This window comes from Bactrocera dorsalis, unplaced genomic scaffold (genome assembly GCF_023373825.1).
Source record: "Bactrocera dorsalis isolate Fly_Bdor unplaced genomic scaffold, ASM2337382v1 BdCtg350, whole genome shotgun sequence".
In the NCBI taxonomy this organism is placed as follows: domain Eukaryota; kingdom Metazoa; phylum Arthropoda; class Insecta; order Diptera; family Tephritidae; genus Bactrocera; species Bactrocera dorsalis.
In genome coordinates this window covers 4,721-25,000 of record NW_026038401.1, presented here as the reverse complement: position 1 = coordinate 25,000, position 20,280 = coordinate 4,721, and the positions used below count along the sequence as shown (strand labels likewise).

Sequence of the window (20,280 nt, the reverse complement as noted above, 5' to 3'; positions counted from 1 at the left end):
GGCGTGTGTGTGCGTTTTCGAGGTTGGCTAGATTTGGAACGTTTGGATGGATCGGGCTGTCTGGAGTTCGATGAACGACGTGCAATGCACGAAGATCAAATATTGCGCGAACAAATCGAACGATATAATTTGAGGCTTCGCGAATTTGAGGATTCCAAACGAGCATATCGTGATAGCCGACCAGAAGTTGATATGGAAGCTGTACGCCGCGGTGTACCCTCAGGTGGCATTGGAGTTGGTGCCAGTATGTGGAGACGTTAATTTTGGGGAGAAAGAAAAGCGGCGTAAACTTAGAATATAATTACTCTAATTCGGGACATAGGCTGATAGAGGTCTTTCTATTTATTTTTTTCAAATTCGTTTGCACAATAAAAGTAAAAAAAATTGCATTGTGTAAGTAAAAAATTTATAAACTGGAAATTTACATATTTTAATTTGGAATTTAAAGAACCTGCTTTATCAGCCCCTAGTAGTATTCGTGCCGAATTTCTGTTCTACGAATTAGTTTATTATTTTAATTGTAAGCATAAATAATGGCGGTTTTCTCAAAATTAAGTATTATTTTGTGCAAAATATGTATTACGTCCTATACTAATAATTGTATTAATTTTATATCAATTAAATTTCCACCTGGAAAAAATGTATTACTATACTCCATGTGTTTTCCTGACTGGTTGGCGAATATACATCAGACTACAACTATAAGTCGTTACAGCAAAGGTTTTGTTAATCTACGAGCTTTGGAGAATACAAGAAAATATAATCTGCATTTTGCGTCGTCAATTTCCTTCTTTAGACGTGACGAATAGAGTAAATTTACGTCTGTCTATATATACGCGAACTAATCCCTCAGTTTTTGCGATATCGATCTGACAGGTCTGGGTCGTGGTATTTTTTTTCCATTTCGTAGCAACCTTATATTTTAAAGTAATCTTATTAATCGATAAGCTTCTAAATAGAGACAATTAATCAAATTTTAACCATAATTCGAAGGATCTCCTCTATCAACGTAGTCATAGTCCAAATTATTTTGCTAGAAATAAAACTATTCACATTCATTATTTATATAAATTTTCTCACGTGTGGTTGAATAAGTTTGCGGTTGAATAGTTACAACAATTGCAACGGTAAATTAAAGCTTACACTGAAAAATTTTACCTTTATTATTTTAAAAATCAAGTTATATTTTCAAATATTCGTAATTTTATTGAACATTTTTTATGGTTATGTCCATTTGAAAGACATGTTTGGGATAACATGAGATACATACATAGATAGACACATAATATAATATAATCGGCAAAACACATTTTCGTAATATAGATTTGTGTAAAATTATCAACTAAACTTATTGAATTGATTGCCTGCAATTGACATTCCGCTTAAAGCCACTATAAGCAATCTATTCACAAATAACTTTCTGCTAACATTTAACGAAATTGCAAATTCGATATGCGTAAGCCAATACTATCTTTGCCGATTTGACTCACTTCGCAGACTGTGCACAGGTTGCCCTTATATTGTGGATCGAAAGCAGCACTACAGAAGGGACATGTCACTTCTGGCTTGCCGCGATACAGCGGTTTATAGCTTATGCCACAAATATTGAACGGATTGAATTCTTCATATTGCAATTGGTGTTCATCAACGGGATTCACTTCACATGCTTGTAATATTTTGCGCACTTGTTGCGCCACTTCCGGACGTGGTCCCAGCTCAAGCAATCGACGTGCAAATGATGCAGCGGTCTTATAGTTCTTGAGTTTAAAGAACATATTTAATGCTGTGCGCAACGTAAGAATCTGGTGGACAGGTTGTAGTTTGCAGTGCGTAAAGTAAGCCGCCATTTCGCAAAGTCGCTTCTGCTCCTCTAATGTAGATTTTGGCATACCCTTACGTTCGGTCTCCATCTTTAAACCGAGTATGTATTCAGAACAGATTTTCAACAATTGCTGAGTTTCTGCAATATCTTGCTTTGTTTCCACCACCAACAGAGGGATGTGCAGCAATATGGAATGGAATTTCTCGATAGCTTCGGTAAATTTGCCGCCTGTAGTTAATTGGTAACCGGCCTGCAGACGCTGAACCAAATCATTTAGTTTTACACCCAAAGCTGGACGTTGATTCTTGGGATTGGTTTCGCCGCTGTTACGCAGTGGATATGCGGTTAATGACTGCAAATTAGGCATAGCTGTAAAACTGGTGCGTGCACATGTGTAATTCTGCAGAAAGAGGGTTTTGAATGGCTTGAAGTTAATAACACCTAATTGGTCGTTTAGTAAGCGGAATGCCGATTCAAATGAACCAGACTTAACGTGGTCCAATACAAGTGGTGAATGGTTAGCCCAATGTTGTGCGGCCGAAAGTCCTTTATTTGGTGCAGCATAAAAACCGTTATCCAAAGCTGAGGCTTTAATTTTCGATGCAAGTTCTTCGGGTACCACCAAATCATCATCGCCCACATCCCAGCCGGCGCCCTCATCGCCCACGCCCTCAGTGCCAGGTTCATCTAAAGCATCATGCATTTCATCATCGCCATCGTCGCCGAGACCCAAATCAGCGTCAGCGCCCCAGCCGTCACCTGCGCCAACATCATCCAACACAGCGGCGTCGGCATTGGCGTTAAGCGCTTGCCTAGCTGTAGCACTGGTACCAGCGCGCGTTATCATTGCACCCTCAAAGAAGCCCTTTGAGACGGTCAACAATGGCCAGTTGCTTTCTACTTGCTGTATGGGCACCGGTGGCTGTAATAATGTTGCATTTGGATTGACAACAGGCAACTCATTGCCTTCCTGTGTGATAACATTTTCCAACTGCTCTGCTTGTTCTTGCAAACCGTGAGTTGCTGCCGTAAGGTAGGCCAATGATAGTTGCCCACAATTTTTCAGTATGCTTACGCGTTCCTTAACATCGCCTAACAGCAGGGCACCCTGGTATTGAGCTGACACATCCTTGCGGATTTCAGCGATCTTATTCATTTTCTTAAGCTTTTCTAGATTACCCGTGATTAGATAAAGGAAGCTGAGCTTATCAAAGTTCTTTGTGCGTTGGTAGCACATTTCGACAACTTGATGATTTCCCTAAAATAATTGAAAATAATAATTTTATTGTATACATATTTGTATATAATTTATAAATTTGTATCTTTACCTGCAGCAATGCAGCTTGACCTAGACGATCCCAGCAGTCTTTGTCGTCTAGTGCTTTGGCAGCTTCCAAAGCGATTTCGATATTACCACATTCTAAAGCCAGCCCGAAACGTGTTTTCTCATCTTTTACGAAATGTAGCGCAACTTCGGGGTATCCCTTTTGCTGCAGATAGGCAATAATGCTCTGACCCACTAGTCGTGCATTGCGAACCATATGCAAAACTTCGTCGTATTTACGATTAATGAGCGCCAACTTGAATTTGTACTCTGTTGAATCGATGTGTAGTACACGTGTGCGGCACTCGCGATCCAGACAGAACACCTGATTGCCTTTAACACGTGTCAAATATATAGGCAAGTCGAGGGTGCGAATAATACCATGATCGCCGTTGGTAATGGCGTATTTTATGTGATTGCTTGTGGTGTAAATAAATACACCCGAATCATCCCAAGCGCCAGACTTGACGCGACAATTCTCCTGAATTGTGCACAAATATTGCAAACGACGGTCGCAAATAGTCACAGAGTGTTTGCAGAGCAACGCAACCAATGACATGTCAGCTGACCACACAACATAACGACACTTAGCCAATTTTATGCAGCCAACAGATACTAAGCGTTGTACTTCATAGAGCGTAACATATTCCGGGTCACGTATCAATAACATGCCTGTACCAGCGTAAAATATCTCTTCACAGAAAGTTGGGATTTTTTTAGTAACTTCATTTTTGAAGTTCTTAATTACCAACTGTTGATTGCGATCGAGTACAGCGAAACGATTGCGCGCTACCCAAATAGCGGTGATGCCAGATGAACGTTTTGATTCGGTCTCATTCTGAGATTCAGAATCTTTAGGTATTTGATATAAATCGTAGGTGCTATTTTCAAGATTGTTGGTGCGTGTGCAAATGAGCACGGCATTCAGTGCAGGGTTATAAGACATGCTGTGTACTGGTGATTTAGCACCCCCACGTAATTGCATTACAACGGTGTCTTTGGTGGTTGTGAAATCAAGTTTGCGCAGGAAACGGTCCTTCACATAATAAAGTAAGTTACCATGAACGGCGTAGGCTGGACGTTCACGTTCCAATTTGAATACCAACATGCCTAATAAGAAAAAAAATATATTAAGGTGCGCATAATAATAACTTGTTATATTTAGTGTACTAACCGCCATCATGGCCAGCAGCAAACAGATTTAATGTGGGATGAGCAGTGAGAATCCAAAAGCGTTCACCGTCACGTCGGAAAGTGTACAAGCATTGCCGCTTTGTCATATCCCATACTCGAATGCTACGATCTTCTCCGTTCGAAAGTATTACGTCTTGCCTAGGATGGAACAATACACACGAAACATTGTTGTAGTGACCTCGGCATGTGTCGACTTCCCAAGCTTTATATTCGTTCATACGCCACAACTTGACAAGGCGATCGTCAGCGCCTGACACAATGAGTGGTAAAGTGGGATGGAAACTTGCCCAGTTTACGCCACGGTCGTGTCCCTCGAGCACATGTTTAACAACTGCGTCAGCTTGTCCGAACAGATCAGTTGCACCAGGATGACCCTTCAAATGGTCTTCCAATCCACCGGGTCCAGGTGCAACATTTTTCTTACGTAGCCCGGAAATATCCCACACTCTTACAGTTTGATCCAAAGATGCGGAAACTATTTGATCTTCTGTCGGATGAAACTGAGCACTCATAACATAATGATTATGTCCAGTAAGCACACAAATGCAATTCCTGGATTGCCAATTCCAAATGCGAATCGTTTGATCATCTGACGAACTTAAAATCCATGGATATTCATGATGGAATGCAACCGTACGTACGTAGTCCAAATGAGCCAAGAGAGTGAAAATGCAGCGACGTTGCTTGTAATTCCATACTTTAATTTTGTAATCATCACCTCCGGATACAAAGAGTGGCATTTGTTGATGGAAGGCGACACTTCGAACCGGTCCATCATGCTCATCGAATTTTTCAAGCAATGTGTGCATGCGGTAATCCCAAAGTTGAATTACACCAGTGTGCAAACTGGCAAGAATCCATGGTCGTTTTGGGTGGAAGGATAAACCCTTAACACGTGCTGACTTTGATTCAAAGTTGGTCAGCATCTTAGAATATATCAATCGTTCCGAACTTTTCGAAGCTTTGATGGGTAGGATTCACTACTCTTGTGTTACTTGCTGAGCTGTCGTGTGTTTTTGATTTTATCGTAAATATAACTACTTAAAGTTCCAAAATATTGGTTTCATGTAGCAATTAAGTATAGTAACTTTTGAAGTCACAGGTGATTCCACTAAAATACTTAATACTTGGTAAAATTATAAAAACTATTGGAATATGTGCAAAATTCTACTTTTGCTGAAAAAGTGACACGTCAAGTTATTAATCGTCTACTACCCAACGTTTTACATCTATTACAATATTTCAAGAATCAGCTGTAAGGAAAAATTAGACATTTTTAGCGCACTGTTTTTGTTTTTATTTAAGTATATAATAATTTATTTTTGAATATAAATTACTTTAAATTAACAAAATACGGTGATCGAAAATTTCTACATGTGGTTTTAAAAATAAATTAATCCAATTTTATCAAAAATTATAGTTGAAGAAAACCTATTTGAACTGATATTAATGTTTGAGTTGGCAACTCTTACAAATTATTTTTGTTTTGTTTCTGCCGGAAAAGTTTACATTTTTCTCCCATTCAGATTCTCAACAATTATTTTGATCAATTGAAAAATAATCTGAGTGCTAAACAAGTTATTAAATATATGATAATGTCGATAATTGACGCATAATAAAACGTAATAATGACTTTAGCACATCGTGCATTGTTTACTTGGTTCATTGTGCTAGTCTTCCTCATTTTGCTATGTCTCCGATTGGATCCACGAACACACTGGAGCTGGTTTGTTACTTTCATTCCGCTATGGGTATTTGACGGAATATTAATAATTTACGTTGTTATTAAAATCATACGCAAATGGAGAAATTTAAAACGACTCAAGGAGTTGCTCATCTATTACCAATGGTACATTTGTGGTGTGCTGCTGAAAATCGCTTCTCAGCTTATGATTTGTTTGCGTTTAGAGTACCCGCAGTGGGAGATATCAATATTTGTGACAATGATACCGATATGGATACTGCTTTCTGCGTCAATTGTTTACGTATTTGGTCGACTAAACAAAATTGAATCTTGGTGAAAATTACACTTTTATTTTTATACAACCTATTTGTTTAAAAAATGTAAACACATTTATGTACTAAATATAGTTAAGAATTAAAGAATACTCTAAAAGCCGTATTTGCTTTGAGTTGCCTTGCGAGTTTGACGATTCGCAGACCACATTGCTTGTAATTCAGCTTCGTTGGCTTTCGCTTTGTGTGCCAGATAGGTGATTTGATGTTTTCGCCTAGTACCAGCTACTGGTTCTTCATCAACTAAAACACCAGTTGGTTGGTAGGCAGTAGAAGACGCTAAAGCTGTACGCAGCCATTCTTCTCTGCTTGGTAGCACTTCGGCGCTGGAGATATCCACAACCTGTATGTTTTCTTCTCTTTTTCTTCGTTTGGAACTACTGCCTGTCAGTGCTTGCAAAGCAGTCTTATCCAAAACAGGCTGCTCAGTTCGTTTTTCTGCCAAACGCCTCTCGTTTTCTTCTTCTATACTTTCTTCCTCAGATTGTTTGTTTTCTGAAAATTTTCTTAAGAATTCTGTCGTTACGTTTGCCATTTTAACAGCACGTTCGGCGACCATAGCATTAATTTCATTCATGCTAACCTCTGGTAGTTTGTCTTCGGAATTGAGGGAAAAGAAATCGCCGGGGTCATCGCCACTGTCGTCGCTGTCACTGCAGTTGACCAATGATATTTTTGCTTTATCGGTGGGATTTTGCTTCTTTATTGGTTTTTTTATGCCATCAACACCTTCGGTGTTACATGCGGGACGACGAGTTTTTACAGCATCCGGTATAAATGGGTTGTTTGTAAGAGATGGATTTTTTTTAACCAGAGGTGTAATAACATTTGATGCGATGCTAGGAGCAGCCTTCGCAAAATTCTGCTCTGACTTCGCTTGTGGTAGCATGCTTAATAAACTAGACTTTTTTTGTCCTTCGGGTAATTGTTTGCTTTTCCCTTTGCTAGCAATATCTTTTTCAACGTCACTAAAATCTTTCAATGATGGAATTGTAATTTTAACAGGACCTTTTGTGGGTACTACATGCACAGGTTTAGGCTTAACTTCTTCAGACGGTGCTACCGCCTTTTTATGTAAAAATTCATCGTCTTCTTCTTCGATAGTTGCATTATTTTGAACGGTGTTTTTGGGTAATGGAAGTTTTGCAAATATTGGCGTTACGTCCAACTCTTCTTCTGGTGCTTTAACTTCAATTATATTTTTTGGTTGGGGCAATAAAAGACTTTGAGCTATTTTACTCTTTGAAATTGGTGTATATTCGGTTGGTGCATAATCATCTTCGTCATCGCTTATTGTACCTGTGCCGAGATTACCATTGACCACTGGTGTCGCCGATACATCTCCTCCATTGGTTTTAGTGTTGGAAGAGGAAACTTCTTCTTCTTCGGAATAGTCAGAATCCTCATCACTGCTGGCCGCGTATGCAACTAAAGACATTTCTGAATAAATAAAAAACGTTATAATTGGAAAATTTACACAAAGCAATTAAGAACAAATTGTTTACAACGACAAATTTTAGCAGATTAAACAGCTGTTGGTTCATGTATACAGATTTGCATTTCTCAAATGTGTTTGTGTAACATTGGTAATAAAAAACAACATTAAATAATTATTTAAATCTACATATAAAATTATAATCGAAATCTTTAGAACATTTACCAACGCTTTACATAAATTCCACATATTTGATAGAAATAACAAAAACTAAAACTTTCATAGAAATAAAATTGAATTAAAAATATTAAAAGTGGAAACACATTATAAGTTTGTCCTTTACTCAAGTTCTTAATTACCAAATTTATAACATTCATTGACTACAAAACGGAAAAGGAAGTTGTTAACTACTAGTACTAGCGGAATTCATTATACTTCAGATGTTTAAGAATTTAGTGGCATTCACTTCTATAATTTATGATTTCCTAACTATAAGGGTCTGCTTGTCCACATAGATGTTTTGTGTTCACTATTTGTCTTATTATCTGCAAAAACAGTCACTAACCTTTTTGCATGTATATGAATGTGTGTGTCAATCGATTTACAGGAAGCTGCAAACATCACGAAGATGACTTCGTTAGAAAACAACCACCGCAATAGCGTCTGTCTATATAGTCAACAGCATTGCCTATATTACCATCCACCGCCCTTCGTAGAGCCAAAAAACATTTAGTTTCGTTACCAGCAATTTGCCACTTTTGGCGAGCTACCGACTGACCGACCGTTTCAGTCATTTTCGAACATGAGCGCCGTGGGTTTCAATAAAAATAAACGCGCCGGGCCGGTTGTTGTCTAAACACAAAAAGAAAAATACACATAAGAGTAAAATAAAATATGTATTTAAAATACAAAATAAGAGGAAAGTGAAAATATAGCATATATGAAATTTTTGTTTGAACAAAATTTTTGAACGATTAACACTAAAAATAGACCAAACGGTTGTCTATTTATTACGTGTATAAGGGATTTGCAGTGCGGCGCTTTGTGGGAATAGCAACAACACCAATTTATACATACATTTGCAAATGCATACATATGTATGTATGTATAAGCAAAATTTGTGCTAACAAAAAATTGAATTTAATGAACTTGTGTCATTTATATATGTATATTTAGTTGATCAGATTGAAAATCTTAAAACGCTATTATATAGATATATGTAAATTAAGTAAAGAAAAAGCACATTATTGAAAAATAAATACTTACATATATATATAATTCTCAAAATGACCACATCGAATACGATAGTTTTGAAGAGTCTTTCCATACTGCTCGGATTGTTCTTCATCTTTGTGGGATTACTTAAGTTGACACCAGCCATTAGCAAGGATCTGTTCAAGGACTTGGTAAGCATTGAATGAAATTTAGTTAAGCCTAGTTAACACATATGTATGTGTATTCTTAGAATGTATATAGGTGAAACCATGTATCTTTTTCTTAAATGAAAAATCAATGATTCTGTTGATACATAAAGCCTCCATAATTATATGCATACATGTGTCTTACATGTATTGTATGTATTTATGTATATCTGAGAGATACTTATGTATGATTTTGTATGCTTATCGATGTACACATAAACTTGCTGTACATTTGCAAAGTATATTGCATATGCAATCCATAAGGATGTGCCAGGAATTATTGATTTTTTCTGTTTGAATGCCTTCTCAAAATTAAAGACAGGATATTTGGGTCTGATTAATAAAACAGACTAACTTCGAAGCTAAAATACCCTTCTGGTTTCCATACAAGAACTTGATTTTGAGCGTTCTATATGATATAGTGGACCGATTAGAATTGTTCAGATACTTTAGCGTTGTCTTTGAAAACATTCTATTTCCAATCTCATGAAGAAAAATTGTCAAAAAAAAAATAAATGTAGGGTTACCTTAGACATTGATCTATGTGAAATATTTTGTTAAATAAAAACGTTTTACATACAAGAATTTGATTCTGATCGTGCAATTTTTATGGTAACTTTATGCAATTCCGCCATTTTTGAATTTTAAAAATGGAAAAAAAAACACATGTAATCTCATTTATTCGTCACGATTGCAAGGTCTTTAAGATAAAATTTCTTAAATGATACATAGGCTATTATGTCATATTTTATAAATATACATATTTCTGCTTTATTGAGCGATAAGTGAATATTCATGAATGTATTCGAATGAGTTAGAAATTTTCGCTAAGCTCATTAATCGCGAATCCTCTTCTATTTAATTTATTGCTCATTTCCATGTTCCAATAATCCCTATTATTGATCATAAAATACAACTTCCAGCTGAGCATATACTCAATCATTTATTTATTTACCTAGTTTGAGGCACTTGAAAATTTCTAAGTAGCCAAAAACATGTAGTACACTGAATTTAATTTATGTTATTGAACTCATGAAGCGCTCAACGTAATTGTACAATTAATTTTCTGTGTAAACAAAGTTTTATTGAAACACTTTTACTTGGCGGCACAAAATAAAGCAAACAAACATTTTTTCCGCAAAATAAACGCTATCGAGGAAAATGGTATTGCAAAACGAAAATTTCGAGTGAATAATACATACATAGATAAATGTCAGTATGGATATATGCAATATTTTGCATCAAATACTGTGTAAAGTTTATAATGAAGGTGAAAATTGAATGTTTATTGTTGTTAATATTTATACCAAATTTAAATATGCATGTACGAGCGAATAATTTTATATTGTATTATTGCTTGTATATTAGTTCGGATGGATATTTCAAAATCTGAATACAAAAACCGCATAAAACTTATTTATTACTTATAGTTTATTTATTTATAAAATAAGTAGACATGTGCACAAACATGTTTCTGAGTGGTGTATGTGGAGGAAGAAACCAGCTCATCATTTTCTGCTTTTGGCAGCTGCCTTAGCGATATTTTCCGCTCAAAATTGTGACGCTTGTCCATGACGTACATACACATACATACACATACAATTTTATAGTATAAACAAAATAAGTATTTTTCTGAAAGAAATAACGTAATACATAAAAAATATGATGCAAAACATTTTTTCTTCGTTTGAGTTTTCAAAAACTGTTTTTGCAAATTATGACAGGTTTTTATAGCACTAGAAACAATGCTATCCTCATAGAATCGAAATCGAGGTCATTATCATGACGCCTCTCTTCTGCATTGTAAAAAAAAACTGTGAATATGCACAATACATACATACATATGTACGTATGTGTCAGTATATTTGTACATATGTACATATGTCTGAATTTATATGCATACTTCCGATTTTACTTGCTGAAACAAAAGTATTTCCTCAAGCACAAGTAACAACACATGGCATAAATTTAAATACATGTTTCAAAGATTTGAAATATTCGTACAAATACACATAATAGATAAATACATAAGTGTATGTACATACATACGTATATATGTATATGCCATAAAGTTTGTAAATGTTTACGTTGAATACATACATATAAAAGTATAATATATGTAAAAGAGAAAACATTCTTAACGTAAATACATTCTTACATATAAAAAGTGCAATAATTCGTAAATACTCGTATATTCGTATACCTCCATATCATAGAAATAGAAAATATTTTGTTTTGAACTTGAAATTTTGATGGTCTTTTGCAATGCCAATTCTTACAGTGTGAAAGCGAAAAGCGCTAATAAATATCATAATAAAATTTTTTACATACATATCAACATATGTATGTATGCAGATTTAAATCGTAAATACATGTGTATAGGCAAACTAAATTTTGAACAAAAACCATCTACAAAAATATTTTGTTTGCTCTCTTTGATATGTTTTACTACATAAATTTTCACACCAGATATTCTTAAGCCCTTTTTAAGCACATTCGCCCATGAAATAAATATTTATACACAAGTTATATCTAAAACTTAAAATATACGTATTTTTTTTGTGCTGAGCAAAATGATTGTAAATACAAATTGTTGGATATTTTTTGAATAATGAAATTCTCTTTTTTATTATACCCTGGACAAGGTATATTAGGTGTTCCTCGAAGAATTTAACGCCCAGAAGGAAATGTCGAAAATAAAAAGATAAAAGTGACGTACTGAGCCGGTTTAGCTTTATCTATGGCTTAGCCCTGTCCGTCTGAGCAATCAAATTCAATTTACAGACCATTTTATGCCTTTTTACGCTATAAAATATGTGCCTGTGAGGTATATTATAGCTTCGAGTAGGTAACGTTTTTTCTTGTTTTTGGTTGAGAAAATTTAATAGAATTTCAAATTGTTAACATAAAGTTAGAAGTTTATTACTCTTATTTCTTTTAACTAAAAATCTATATATATTTCTTTTATTTTAATATTTAAGGTTATTGTTAAAATTGTATTGTATTTGTGTATATTTTACAGCGAACAGAATATGTTAAATATGCCAAAGTTTTCCCGCTGGCCACAATGTTTGGCTTCAAAGTGCCCTCGAAGTGGTATCGTCGAACTGTTGGTATTCTGGAGATAACTTGCGGGCTGGCTATGGCTCTTATTCCATATCGTAAGTTAAAAATTTATATTTTAAATAATTAAACATTTAAAATAAATAAATTATTAAAATTGCAGATAAAGTAAAAAATGCTGCCAATGTAACTCTGTTGCTATTAATGATTTTGGGTGTCTATCAACATTGGATGGTCAGTGATCCCTTCGAACGATCTGGACCGGCGCTTGTATTTACATTCATGCTAGGCGGACGACTTGTTGTATGGTATCAGGTATATAAACCTCAAATAAAGACAATTGAAATGTATACTATAGAATTATATTCAAATTACAGACAAGTCGGAAAGATAGTGAATTAGCAGCTGCCACACAACCACAAACGAATGGCGTGAAACAGGATTAAGAACTCAATAAGACATCGTAGAAAGCAGATATTCACAATCAACCCATTTTAATAAAATATAACGCATAATTATCTATGAGAAAAAATGTCTCGCACATCACATCCCATCACATCAGACTTAAGATAAACATACATACATATGTAAGTGCAATTTGCACATCAAAGCAATCAATTCAATTACAACAATGATTAAAGTCACAAACATCAATATCCATTTATAACATCATACATAAGAAATCTCTAAAAATCTCTAATTCAACATTCTCATAACTGCACAGTCACCATTTTGTATCATAAATTACTGTTTCTTTGAAATTAAAATTAAAGCCCGTTGTAAATCCAAAAGTCTACCATAAAATGTGCTCAACACACTGTCAGTAAATATATACACATAATTATCATATAATGAACGTTTTTAACCGCACGATTTAATGAATATTGAAATAAACTAATTCATAAATGTGATGTAGTGAAACTTCATTTATCATTTCAAATTTAATTCATCGATTTTTGTTTTCAATTCAATTTTAATAAAAATTTCAAATTGAAAACCATATTTTTTGTTGATAATGTGAAGTTATTTGCAGTAAGTACAATAAAAATTTGTGAAATTTGTCCAAATGCGATGGTACGGATTCTCCTCTATAAATCTGTGTAGCAGAAATGTGTTCGATAGCTTATTTAACTTCATTTCGCTTACATTTATTTTTTGAAGTAAAAAATGAGCATTAAAAGCTTTTAATTTTATTTTAATATTTGTAACTTATTCCATACAATAATTGGTTTTTAGTACTTACTACAGCGGTTATTTTATAAACAAATTTAGTGAATTTCGTTAACTATATGACATATAAGCATAGCGCAACTACATACATATGTTAATTGTAAAGCAGTAATACCGTTTTTGCAATCATTTAACTATCTTCACCTGTTGTTAAAAGTTTTAAAGCTTTTTGCAAATTATCAATAGCTGTTTTAACATCATCAAAATTGAGAGCAGTGCCAGCATATTTCGTGTATTTTTGCGCTTTCATTATTTGTTCTGGTGTTAATTGCAAATCGGCAACGGGTGTTGGTGGTATGTATATTCGACTTGGCTGCGCTTGCGGTACATAAGGCTCGAAGCCACCAGGTTTCTCTTCATCGACTGGTGGACTTGGTAACTTGTTTGGATTATTCAGAACCTCATCAACGGTAGGTGGAGGGCTCTGCGGTGGTGAAGGATCTGGTATCGGTGCTAGACCAACTTCTTCCTCTGCTGGTGGATCTTGTGGTATAGCAGTGATTTCAGGATCACCTTCACCATCAGCTGAACCACCACCATTTCCACCTATGGCACCACCTTCCGGTGCGAACTCATCATCACCATCTGGCATTGGACCGGGTATGGGCGTCTCGCCATTTTTGAGGCAATTGTGAATGTATGCTGCCTTCCATTTGGCATATTTTCGATTGTGTATAGATTCTTCGGAGAGTTCACCAAATGTTTGGAGTACATCGTAGATGACACCACTGGAGTAGAATGCTTTTACCACATTTCTATAAAAGTAATATTGAATTGAATAAAGCTTTGTTTAAAAATTTTCTTAAATATGTATATTACGGCACTGGTGGTACTCACTTGCCGAAATTTGAGTCACGGTCTTGTTTATCAGCGTAAAGGAATAGTTTTAAAGCATAATTTTCTAAATGTGCCTGTGCCGCTACCTCGTTAGTAATTGCTTCATTTTCTGTTTGCTGCTTCTTCGTGTTTTCCAACCAATCCATTATTGCTAGAATCAAAACAAAAGTGAGTCACTTTTACGTCAATATTTGATCTCCTCTACACCCCTTGCACAAAAATTACGCACCCAATAGTAATTTGGTTTCATCTGGTTGTTGCTTTGATATTTTTAATCCAATTTGTAGAGCGTAGAGCCGCGCCCAATACGCCACAACAATATCACGCGAATCATGCTCCTGTGCGATCTTCAGGAAATGCTGGATTTGTTTTAAAGATGCTGGACACGGTGGAAATTCCATAATTTTTTTAGTTCTTAACTGCAATAATCGGATTGGACAAAACAAATGCAGCAACTATGAAATCAGTTCTACGAAATGTCAATAAAGCGACATCTATAGGTGAAGAGCACAATGTGGAAAAAAGTTGCCGTGTACATTTTTAACATTTGAAGCATATTTCTAAAAATGATTTCGATAATAATTATAAAACAATAATATGTTTTTGATGTTGTTATTGTAATTAACTGGCCTGAGTTGTAAGTCCACGAGCCAAAGCACGATTTTAACATAAGTCATTTATGGACCAAGGTTCTTGAGTTTATAAGGTCAAAAATTTGAATATCCAACGTACATATTTTCAAATTACAAGTATAGCTATTGAAAAAAGTATGTATGTACTTACCATGATTGTCCTTCTAACTGTGTACTGTTAATATCTCACGCTGTTTATAAACTTCCCACTAAAAGTTCTCATATAAATCAAGCAAACAAATGTTTTTTTTTTTTGTAGTGAAAATATTAAGAACAATGAAAAATCACACAATCATACTAGTTTTATTTCCTTTATTAATGATCAAGTAGAAGCGAATTATAAAATTTAAAATGGACAAAAATCTTTGCAAAGATATCGTATTCGAAGTGTGACATCGCCGGTTTATAAGATGTAAACATGATATATTATTATAGTTGTATATATATATATATTATTATAGAATGTACTACGTATGGATTTTGTTGAGTAGATGTAAACATTTTACTGCATTAATAATTTAAATACATTTAAACTTTCTATTATGATTTAAAAGGTACAAAACAATTTACACATTGGTATGTTTATCGAAAATTTGGAATGATTATTAGGTATTTACTTGTATATTTGTACAATATTGTTTTTAAGGCACTATGTGTAGATACATATATACAAAAAAGGCTATATATGTCGATTTTTATTTTGTGCGCCTCCAATGCTTTAACAATTTTGTGTTGCAACATATTAAATCATGATTTGTGCTTATTCAACCGTCTACTTACTATATGTCTATATTTAATTATATGCCTATGAATAGGTTGTGCGAACACAAAAAAGCAATGAAAGTTTATGCAATTTTGTAGCAGAACGACGCACACAATTCGCGTATACTTCTTAATTACTTCATTCTTAGATACATATGTATACTACATTTAACAATTTTTACTTAAGGCACATGGTTATTTAATATTCGTGGACGTTAATAGAGAGATATGTATTGTTCTAAAAGCAATTCGTGATGTTAACACTAATGCATGTTTGCTTACATACCTGTGTTTTCATATTACAATTGGTTCTAATGTGAATTTCCAAATTATGATTGTGCAAATACACATAATCAGTACAAATGGCTAACGCTATTTTCGTTTTTTATTTTAAAATTATATATGCAAGTTGAGATTCTAGTTAAAATTCGTTGTTGGACACAAATGCAAAAGTTTTTCTTCTTTAAGGCAGTCTTAAGTGACTATAAATATACTGCAAGTTAATATGTACGTAAATGCATGTCATAAGTACCAACTGCGTTTTTGGCCATTTGTGCTGAATTATGAGAACTTTTTTTATAACTATACGATACGATTTAACCTTGTGTGAATTGCATAAACTTACGACTATTATTTCGCGTTTTATTGCTTCGAGCTCTTCAAAAAAAGTTGAAGTTGTACATGTAAAAAAACTTTTTAACTTAGAACTGGTCGTTTTTTTCCTTTAAATGGACGGAATTTAGGCACATGCATTACTGCATGCTTAGATTTCGTTTTTAAATATTATAGAATGTTTGAAGTCGTGTCTTTTTTATCCTTAAAATACTTTTACATTTCTTTCGTAAAACTTGTGGAACTATGTTGCATTTTTCCGCACAATCGTTTTCTTTCGCGACTGCTCCTGTGCATAAGCAAACTAAGTTCCTCTGTCGAAAGATGACTCCACCACTAGGCCTTGCCTTGTACTAATTCAAAACGTGTTTGAGATTCTTTGAATTGTTTGCGCTTTTTCGCTTGTACGTTTTGTTCAGTAAGGAATAGAATTCCTGTCACCAAAGAAAATACTGTTCCAACGCATGCTAGCACAAATGACCAACCGAACCAATTGTTGGCGTGTTCCGGCATCCAGCCATTACGATTGCCAAAACAAGCAAAAACAATAACAGCAATAGCTGCACTCACACCTGTACCCAACATTACATACCCTATTAACTTTATAAGAGTTACAAAGTGTTTTTGGTCCGGTCCAGCACAGAGGAAGAATACCAAGACGCCCACGCATGATACTAGCGCTCCAATAAATGCAAGTGTGTAGAAAAATTGTGTTGCAATCATGAATGCAGGCAGCAAAAATCCGCGAATTTCATCGTAGCCCGTTGTGAAGGGGTCATACACCCAGCGACAGCCGACGAAAAAACGGCGTTGACTATCATCATTCACATCGGGCAGTGATCGAAAACAATGTACCCATAATCCTAGACGATTCAGTTTAGCACCAGTGATCCGGTCATCACTTGCCAGCCAATTGGGTGTGGCGAATGAGATGACAATCGCAACGAATGCAATCACAAACACACCAACGCCACAGGTGCCTGCCAATGTACGACGCTTCATTGATGGTACAACTACTTTGTAGTGTGTGGTCGGCAATTGTTCTTGTGAGTCCTGGCGTGCGATATGCGAAGATTTTTGCATGCTTTAGCTTGCAAACCGAAAAATTGTTTTGATTAATGCACTGTTGGTATTTTCTATTTGGGAGTGGTGGATTGTGTTGCTACCAATTGGCAGCTGTCAAAAAGCATTTATATGGTTGCATTTGCTACAGAGTTGCTTTGCCCAAACATAACAATTACATTTTTAAAGTTGTAAATAAATAATTATTTAATAATTAATTTATTGAGTTTGTCGAAATACTACTAAAAATTTTAATAATGAGTATGTTTAAAAAAATTTTTAGTAAATTATTAAAGTTTATTCATTAATTTTTTTCTACATCCGAAAATAAATCAATTCCCGTTTGTTGAAGTTAGCATACAACCTGTCTGAAAGGTTTGTGTATTCGCTAAATGGCAACTTTTTCCAATTTTCTTAGCTAATGTAGTTTTACCAGCTCTTTTAACGCAGATATTTCCTGAGTCAGGTATTATATTTAAAATATTTGTTTTAAGTTAAAAGTAAATTTACTTAAATAAAAGTAGTAACGATTTCTTGAAATTAGATATTTACAGTTTGCCTTTAGTTATGGTCAAAGCTGACGTCATTTAGGAGTTTTAATGGCCGCCACGAAAGGGTTTGTGTTACACACATAACGGTATATATGCGGATGTTGTGTCTTCTATTTCCGCCTGTTGCCAAAAAATAGAGTTATGAATAATAAATTTTTAAATTGAAAATGTCTTTTTCATACAAAAAATTTGTAGTTGTAGAAGCGTTTGTTATATAATCCCGTAGCTAAATGCTTAAATATTTTTCAAAATCTATTTCATGTGTTTTTGTTTTTTTTTTTAAGAAATGCATATAAGTTTTTTTTTTTTTTAATTGATAACCGGATATTAATTTATTTATTTGAGACACAAAAAATGATTTAATAAAGTTGCGAGTGTCAACGTCGATCGAGTTGTTGTCGAGAACGCCCTCGTAAAGTTTGATTTCGACAGCGTGTTAAAATTAATACCAATAGCTCTCTAATAAGTCATTTTTGTAGATAAAGAATTGAAATATTGACCACATTCATAATTCATCTTACTTAATTTCAAGTTTTTAAGCTAAATAATACCGATTAATTATGGAATTTGTCGCGAAGCGTGCTAAAATAGCTTGATGCTTATTTTATTGTACTTCCTTGAGCTACTAAATAGACATACATATGTATTTGTGTCTATTTAATATTTAAAATGTGCAAATTGCAAACAAACTGCCGTTTTTCATGCCCGGCATACTGATCATTGCCGCAGCAGCTAGAGCGATGCTGATCTTGTTTCTTATTGGCTAATCGTAACATGTCTGAAATGGCTCACACTGCCACCGATCCTTCGTTACCATGCTGCCTGCTTTAATAAGCTACTGCGGGTGGCTTATTTGTTAAGCTTTAAGCCGGGCGTACTACACACCTTTTTTCGGACTAACGTCAATTTTAAAATTTATGTTCTTCGCACCTGTTGCTTTGGATATTTGTGCGGAGATTAGTCAACAAATTCAACCAATTAGAATACTAAGTTGACTTTGATTAATGGCACAGCTTCAATTATGAATAAGTGGTGCGCTTGTGAAGCTATAAATAATTTTAGTAAGCATTTACAATAAAAATATGTGTATGAAATATGGTTAGATTTCGTTTTAGGAATCAATCTTTCGTTTATCAAAAACGAAGTAACCTGACAAAGCAAAGAAAAGGTATACCTTGCATATAGAATATGTAATCGGAATAAAATGTTGTTGTGGTAACTGTATAAATAGTTCTTCAATTAGTTCAAGGGTTTCTAACCACTTTTCTCACTCTTCTGGCATTTCTCTTCAGAAAGGTTTGCCATTTCATTATGGAAAGATATGTATACGATCCAACAACTAGTCGAAATTATTAAATGTTTTTACCGAAATTCGAAGTCAGTGGCTTCAACTTCAACAGCGCTACATTCAATTTATAGTCGTCATAATCGTCCAGTCAGATCAACAGGTCAGGAATATTGCTGCCGCAAGCGCATCAATTGAGGAAGACCCGAATCAGTTTCTCACACGTCGGTCTCAAGCGTTGGGCATCTCTGTGACGTTGTTGTGGTGAATTTTGCGAAAAGATCTTGGCCTACATCCTAACAAGACGTAAGAGCTGAAGCCGTTTGACTACCAGAATCATTGTATGTTCGTGAATTGGGCTGAGCAACAACTTGAAAATTATCCGGATTTTCATCGAATGAGCGACGGGGCTCATTTCTGGCTTCGTCAATAAGAAAAATAGGCGTTATTGGTCAGGCAGCAATCCATACGTACTCCATGAGTCATCATTGCATCCCGAAAAAATTACGGTTTGGTGCGGTTTATGGGCCGGCGGCGTCATTGGGCCGTACTTCTTCCGTGATGATCAAGACCGCTCATTGATAACCGAATATTTTTGGCCAAAATTGGATGATATGAACTTGGACAATATGTGGTTTCAACAGTACGGTGCCACAGCCGCACACCGAGTCTCACATTAGATTTATTGAAAACCTAGTTTGGTGAAATTGTTATCTCACGAAATGGCTCAGTCAATTGACCGCCTCGGTCATGCGATTTGTTGCCGTTAGACTGTTTCCTGTGGGGCTAAGTCAAGTTTATAGACTATGCCAACAAGCCAGCGACGATTGAGGAACTTCGTAGGAATATCGAATGTGAAATTGCAGCAGTATCGGCTGATTTATGCTTGAAAATGATCGAAAATTGGGTTCAGCGTGTGGTTTTGTATAATTCTGGACTTGCAGCCACTTTTTGCTATTCGGACTCTAAAGACATTATTCCTTCAGTGTAAAACGAAATTTCGAAATTTCCAGAACGGAAGCGAACGAACCATT

The 20,280-nt window shown here is 35.0% G+C and overlaps 7 protein-coding genes across 7 annotated transcripts; 3 read left to right on the top strand and 4 right to left on the bottom strand.

Annotated features, from left to right (window-relative positions):
* Positions 1-652, top strand: LOC125780263 (protein big brother; the record flags this gene model as incomplete). Its single annotated transcript, XM_049462232.1, is given in 1 exon segment — positions 1-652. A coding segment is annotated over 1 exon segment (261 nt), but the record flags the coding sequence as incomplete, so codon positions are not given.
* A 528-nt stretch (positions 653-1,180) lies between these two features.
* LOC105224449 (coatomer subunit alpha) lies at positions 1,181-5,565 on the bottom strand. The gene is made up of 3 exons (XM_011202531.4): positions 4,321-5,565; positions 3,151-4,256; positions 1,181-3,080 (listed from the first exon to the last, which is right to left on the bottom strand). The coding sequence occupies exons 1-3, from the start codon at positions 5,264-5,266 to the stop codon at positions 1,431-1,433; spliced, it is 3,702 nt and encodes a 1,233-aa protein (XP_011200833.1). The 5' UTR covers positions 5,267-5,565; the 3' UTR covers positions 1,181-1,430.
* A 149-nt stretch (positions 5,566-5,714) lies between these two features.
* On the top strand, positions 5,715-6,462 carry LOC105224451 (transmembrane protein 60). The gene has a single exon (XM_011202533.3). The coding sequence runs from the start codon at positions 5,969-5,971 to the stop codon at positions 6,359-6,361; it is 393 nt and encodes a 130-aa protein (XP_011200835.1). The 5' UTR covers positions 5,715-5,968; the 3' UTR covers positions 6,362-6,462.
* LOC105224450 (uncharacterized) lies at positions 6,353-7,897 on the bottom strand. Its single transcript, XM_011202532.4, has one exon. It carries the CDS (start codon positions 7,792-7,794, stop codon positions 6,451-6,453), a length of 1,344 nt encoding a protein of 447 aa, XP_011200834.2. The 5' UTR covers positions 7,795-7,897; the 3' UTR covers positions 6,353-6,450.
* Positions 7,898-8,485: 588 nt separating this feature from the next.
* LOC105224452 (novel acetylcholine receptor chaperone) lies at positions 8,486-13,249 on the top strand. The gene is made up of 4 exons (XM_029549472.2): positions 8,486-9,197; positions 12,235-12,373; positions 12,439-12,590; positions 12,653-13,249. The coding sequence occupies exons 1-4, from the start codon at positions 9,078-9,080 to the stop codon at positions 12,719-12,721; spliced, it is 480 nt and encodes a 159-aa protein (XP_029405332.1). The 5' UTR covers positions 8,486-9,077; the 3' UTR covers positions 12,722-13,249.
* Positions 13,250-13,449: 200 nt separating this feature from the next.
* Positions 13,450-14,810, bottom strand: LOC105224453 (vacuolar protein sorting-associated protein VTA1 homolog). Its single transcript, XM_011202535.4, has 3 exons — positions 14,572-14,810; positions 14,343-14,493; positions 13,450-14,260 (listed from the first exon to the last, which is right to left on the bottom strand). Exons 1-3 carry the CDS (start codon positions 14,741-14,743, stop codon positions 13,636-13,638), a joined length of 948 nt encoding a protein of 315 aa, XP_011200837.3. The 5' UTR covers positions 14,744-14,810; the 3' UTR covers positions 13,450-13,635.
* Positions 14,811-16,322: 1,512 nt separating this feature from the next.
* On the bottom strand, positions 16,323-17,532 carry LOC105224454 (transmembrane protein 182). Its single transcript, XM_011202537.4, has one exon. The coding sequence runs from the start codon at positions 17,429-17,431 to the stop codon at positions 16,685-16,687; it is 747 nt and encodes a 248-aa protein (XP_011200839.3). The 5' UTR covers positions 17,432-17,532; the 3' UTR covers positions 16,323-16,684.
* Between the last annotated feature and the right edge of the window lie 2,748 nt (positions 17,533-20,280).

Coding starts and splice junctions, on each gene's coding strand:
- LOC105224451 (XM_011202533.3), top strand. CDS start 5,969: ATGACTTTAGCACATCGTGCATTGTTTACTTGGTTCATTGTGCTAGTC.
- LOC105224454 (XM_011202537.4), bottom strand. CDS start 17,431: ATGCAAAAATCTTCGCATATCGCACGCCAGGACTCACAAGAACAATTG.
- LOC105224450 (XM_011202532.4), bottom strand. CDS start 7,794: ATGTCTTTAGTTGCATACGCGGCCAGCAGTGATGAGGATTCTGACTAT.
- LOC105224452 (XM_029549472.2), top strand. CDS start 9,078: ATGACCACATCGAATACGATAGTTTTGAAGAGTCTTTCCATACTGCTC. Junction 9,198..12,234: donor AGGATCTGTTCAAGGACTTG/GTAAGCATTGAA, acceptor TATATTTTACAG/CGAACAGAATATGTTAAATA. Junction 12,374..12,438: donor TATGGCTCTTATTCCATATC/GTAAGTTAAAAA, acceptor TTAAAATTGCAG/ATAAAGTAAAAAATGCTGCC.
- LOC105224453 (XM_011202535.4), bottom strand. CDS start 14,743: ATGGAATTTCCACCGTGTCCAGCATCTTTAAAACAAATCCAGCATTTC. Junction 14,494..14,571: donor TGAAACCAAATTACTATTGG/GTGCGTAATTTT, acceptor TTTTGATTCTAG/CAATAATGGATTGGTTGGAA. Junction 14,261..14,342: donor CGTGACTCAAATTTCGGCAA/GTGAGTACCACC, acceptor TTACTTTTATAG/AAATGTGGTAAAAGCATTCT.
- LOC105224449 (XM_011202531.4), bottom strand. CDS start 5,266: ATGCTGACCAACTTTGAATCAAAGTCAGCACGTGTTAAGGGTTTATCC. Junction 4,257..4,320: donor TGCTGCTGGCCATGATGGCG/GTTAGTACACTA, acceptor TTTTCTTATTAG/GCATGTTGGTATTCAAATTG. Junction 3,081..3,150: donor GTCAAGCTGCATTGCTGCAG/GTAAAGATACAA, acceptor CAATTATTTTAG/GGAAATCATCAAGTTGTCGA.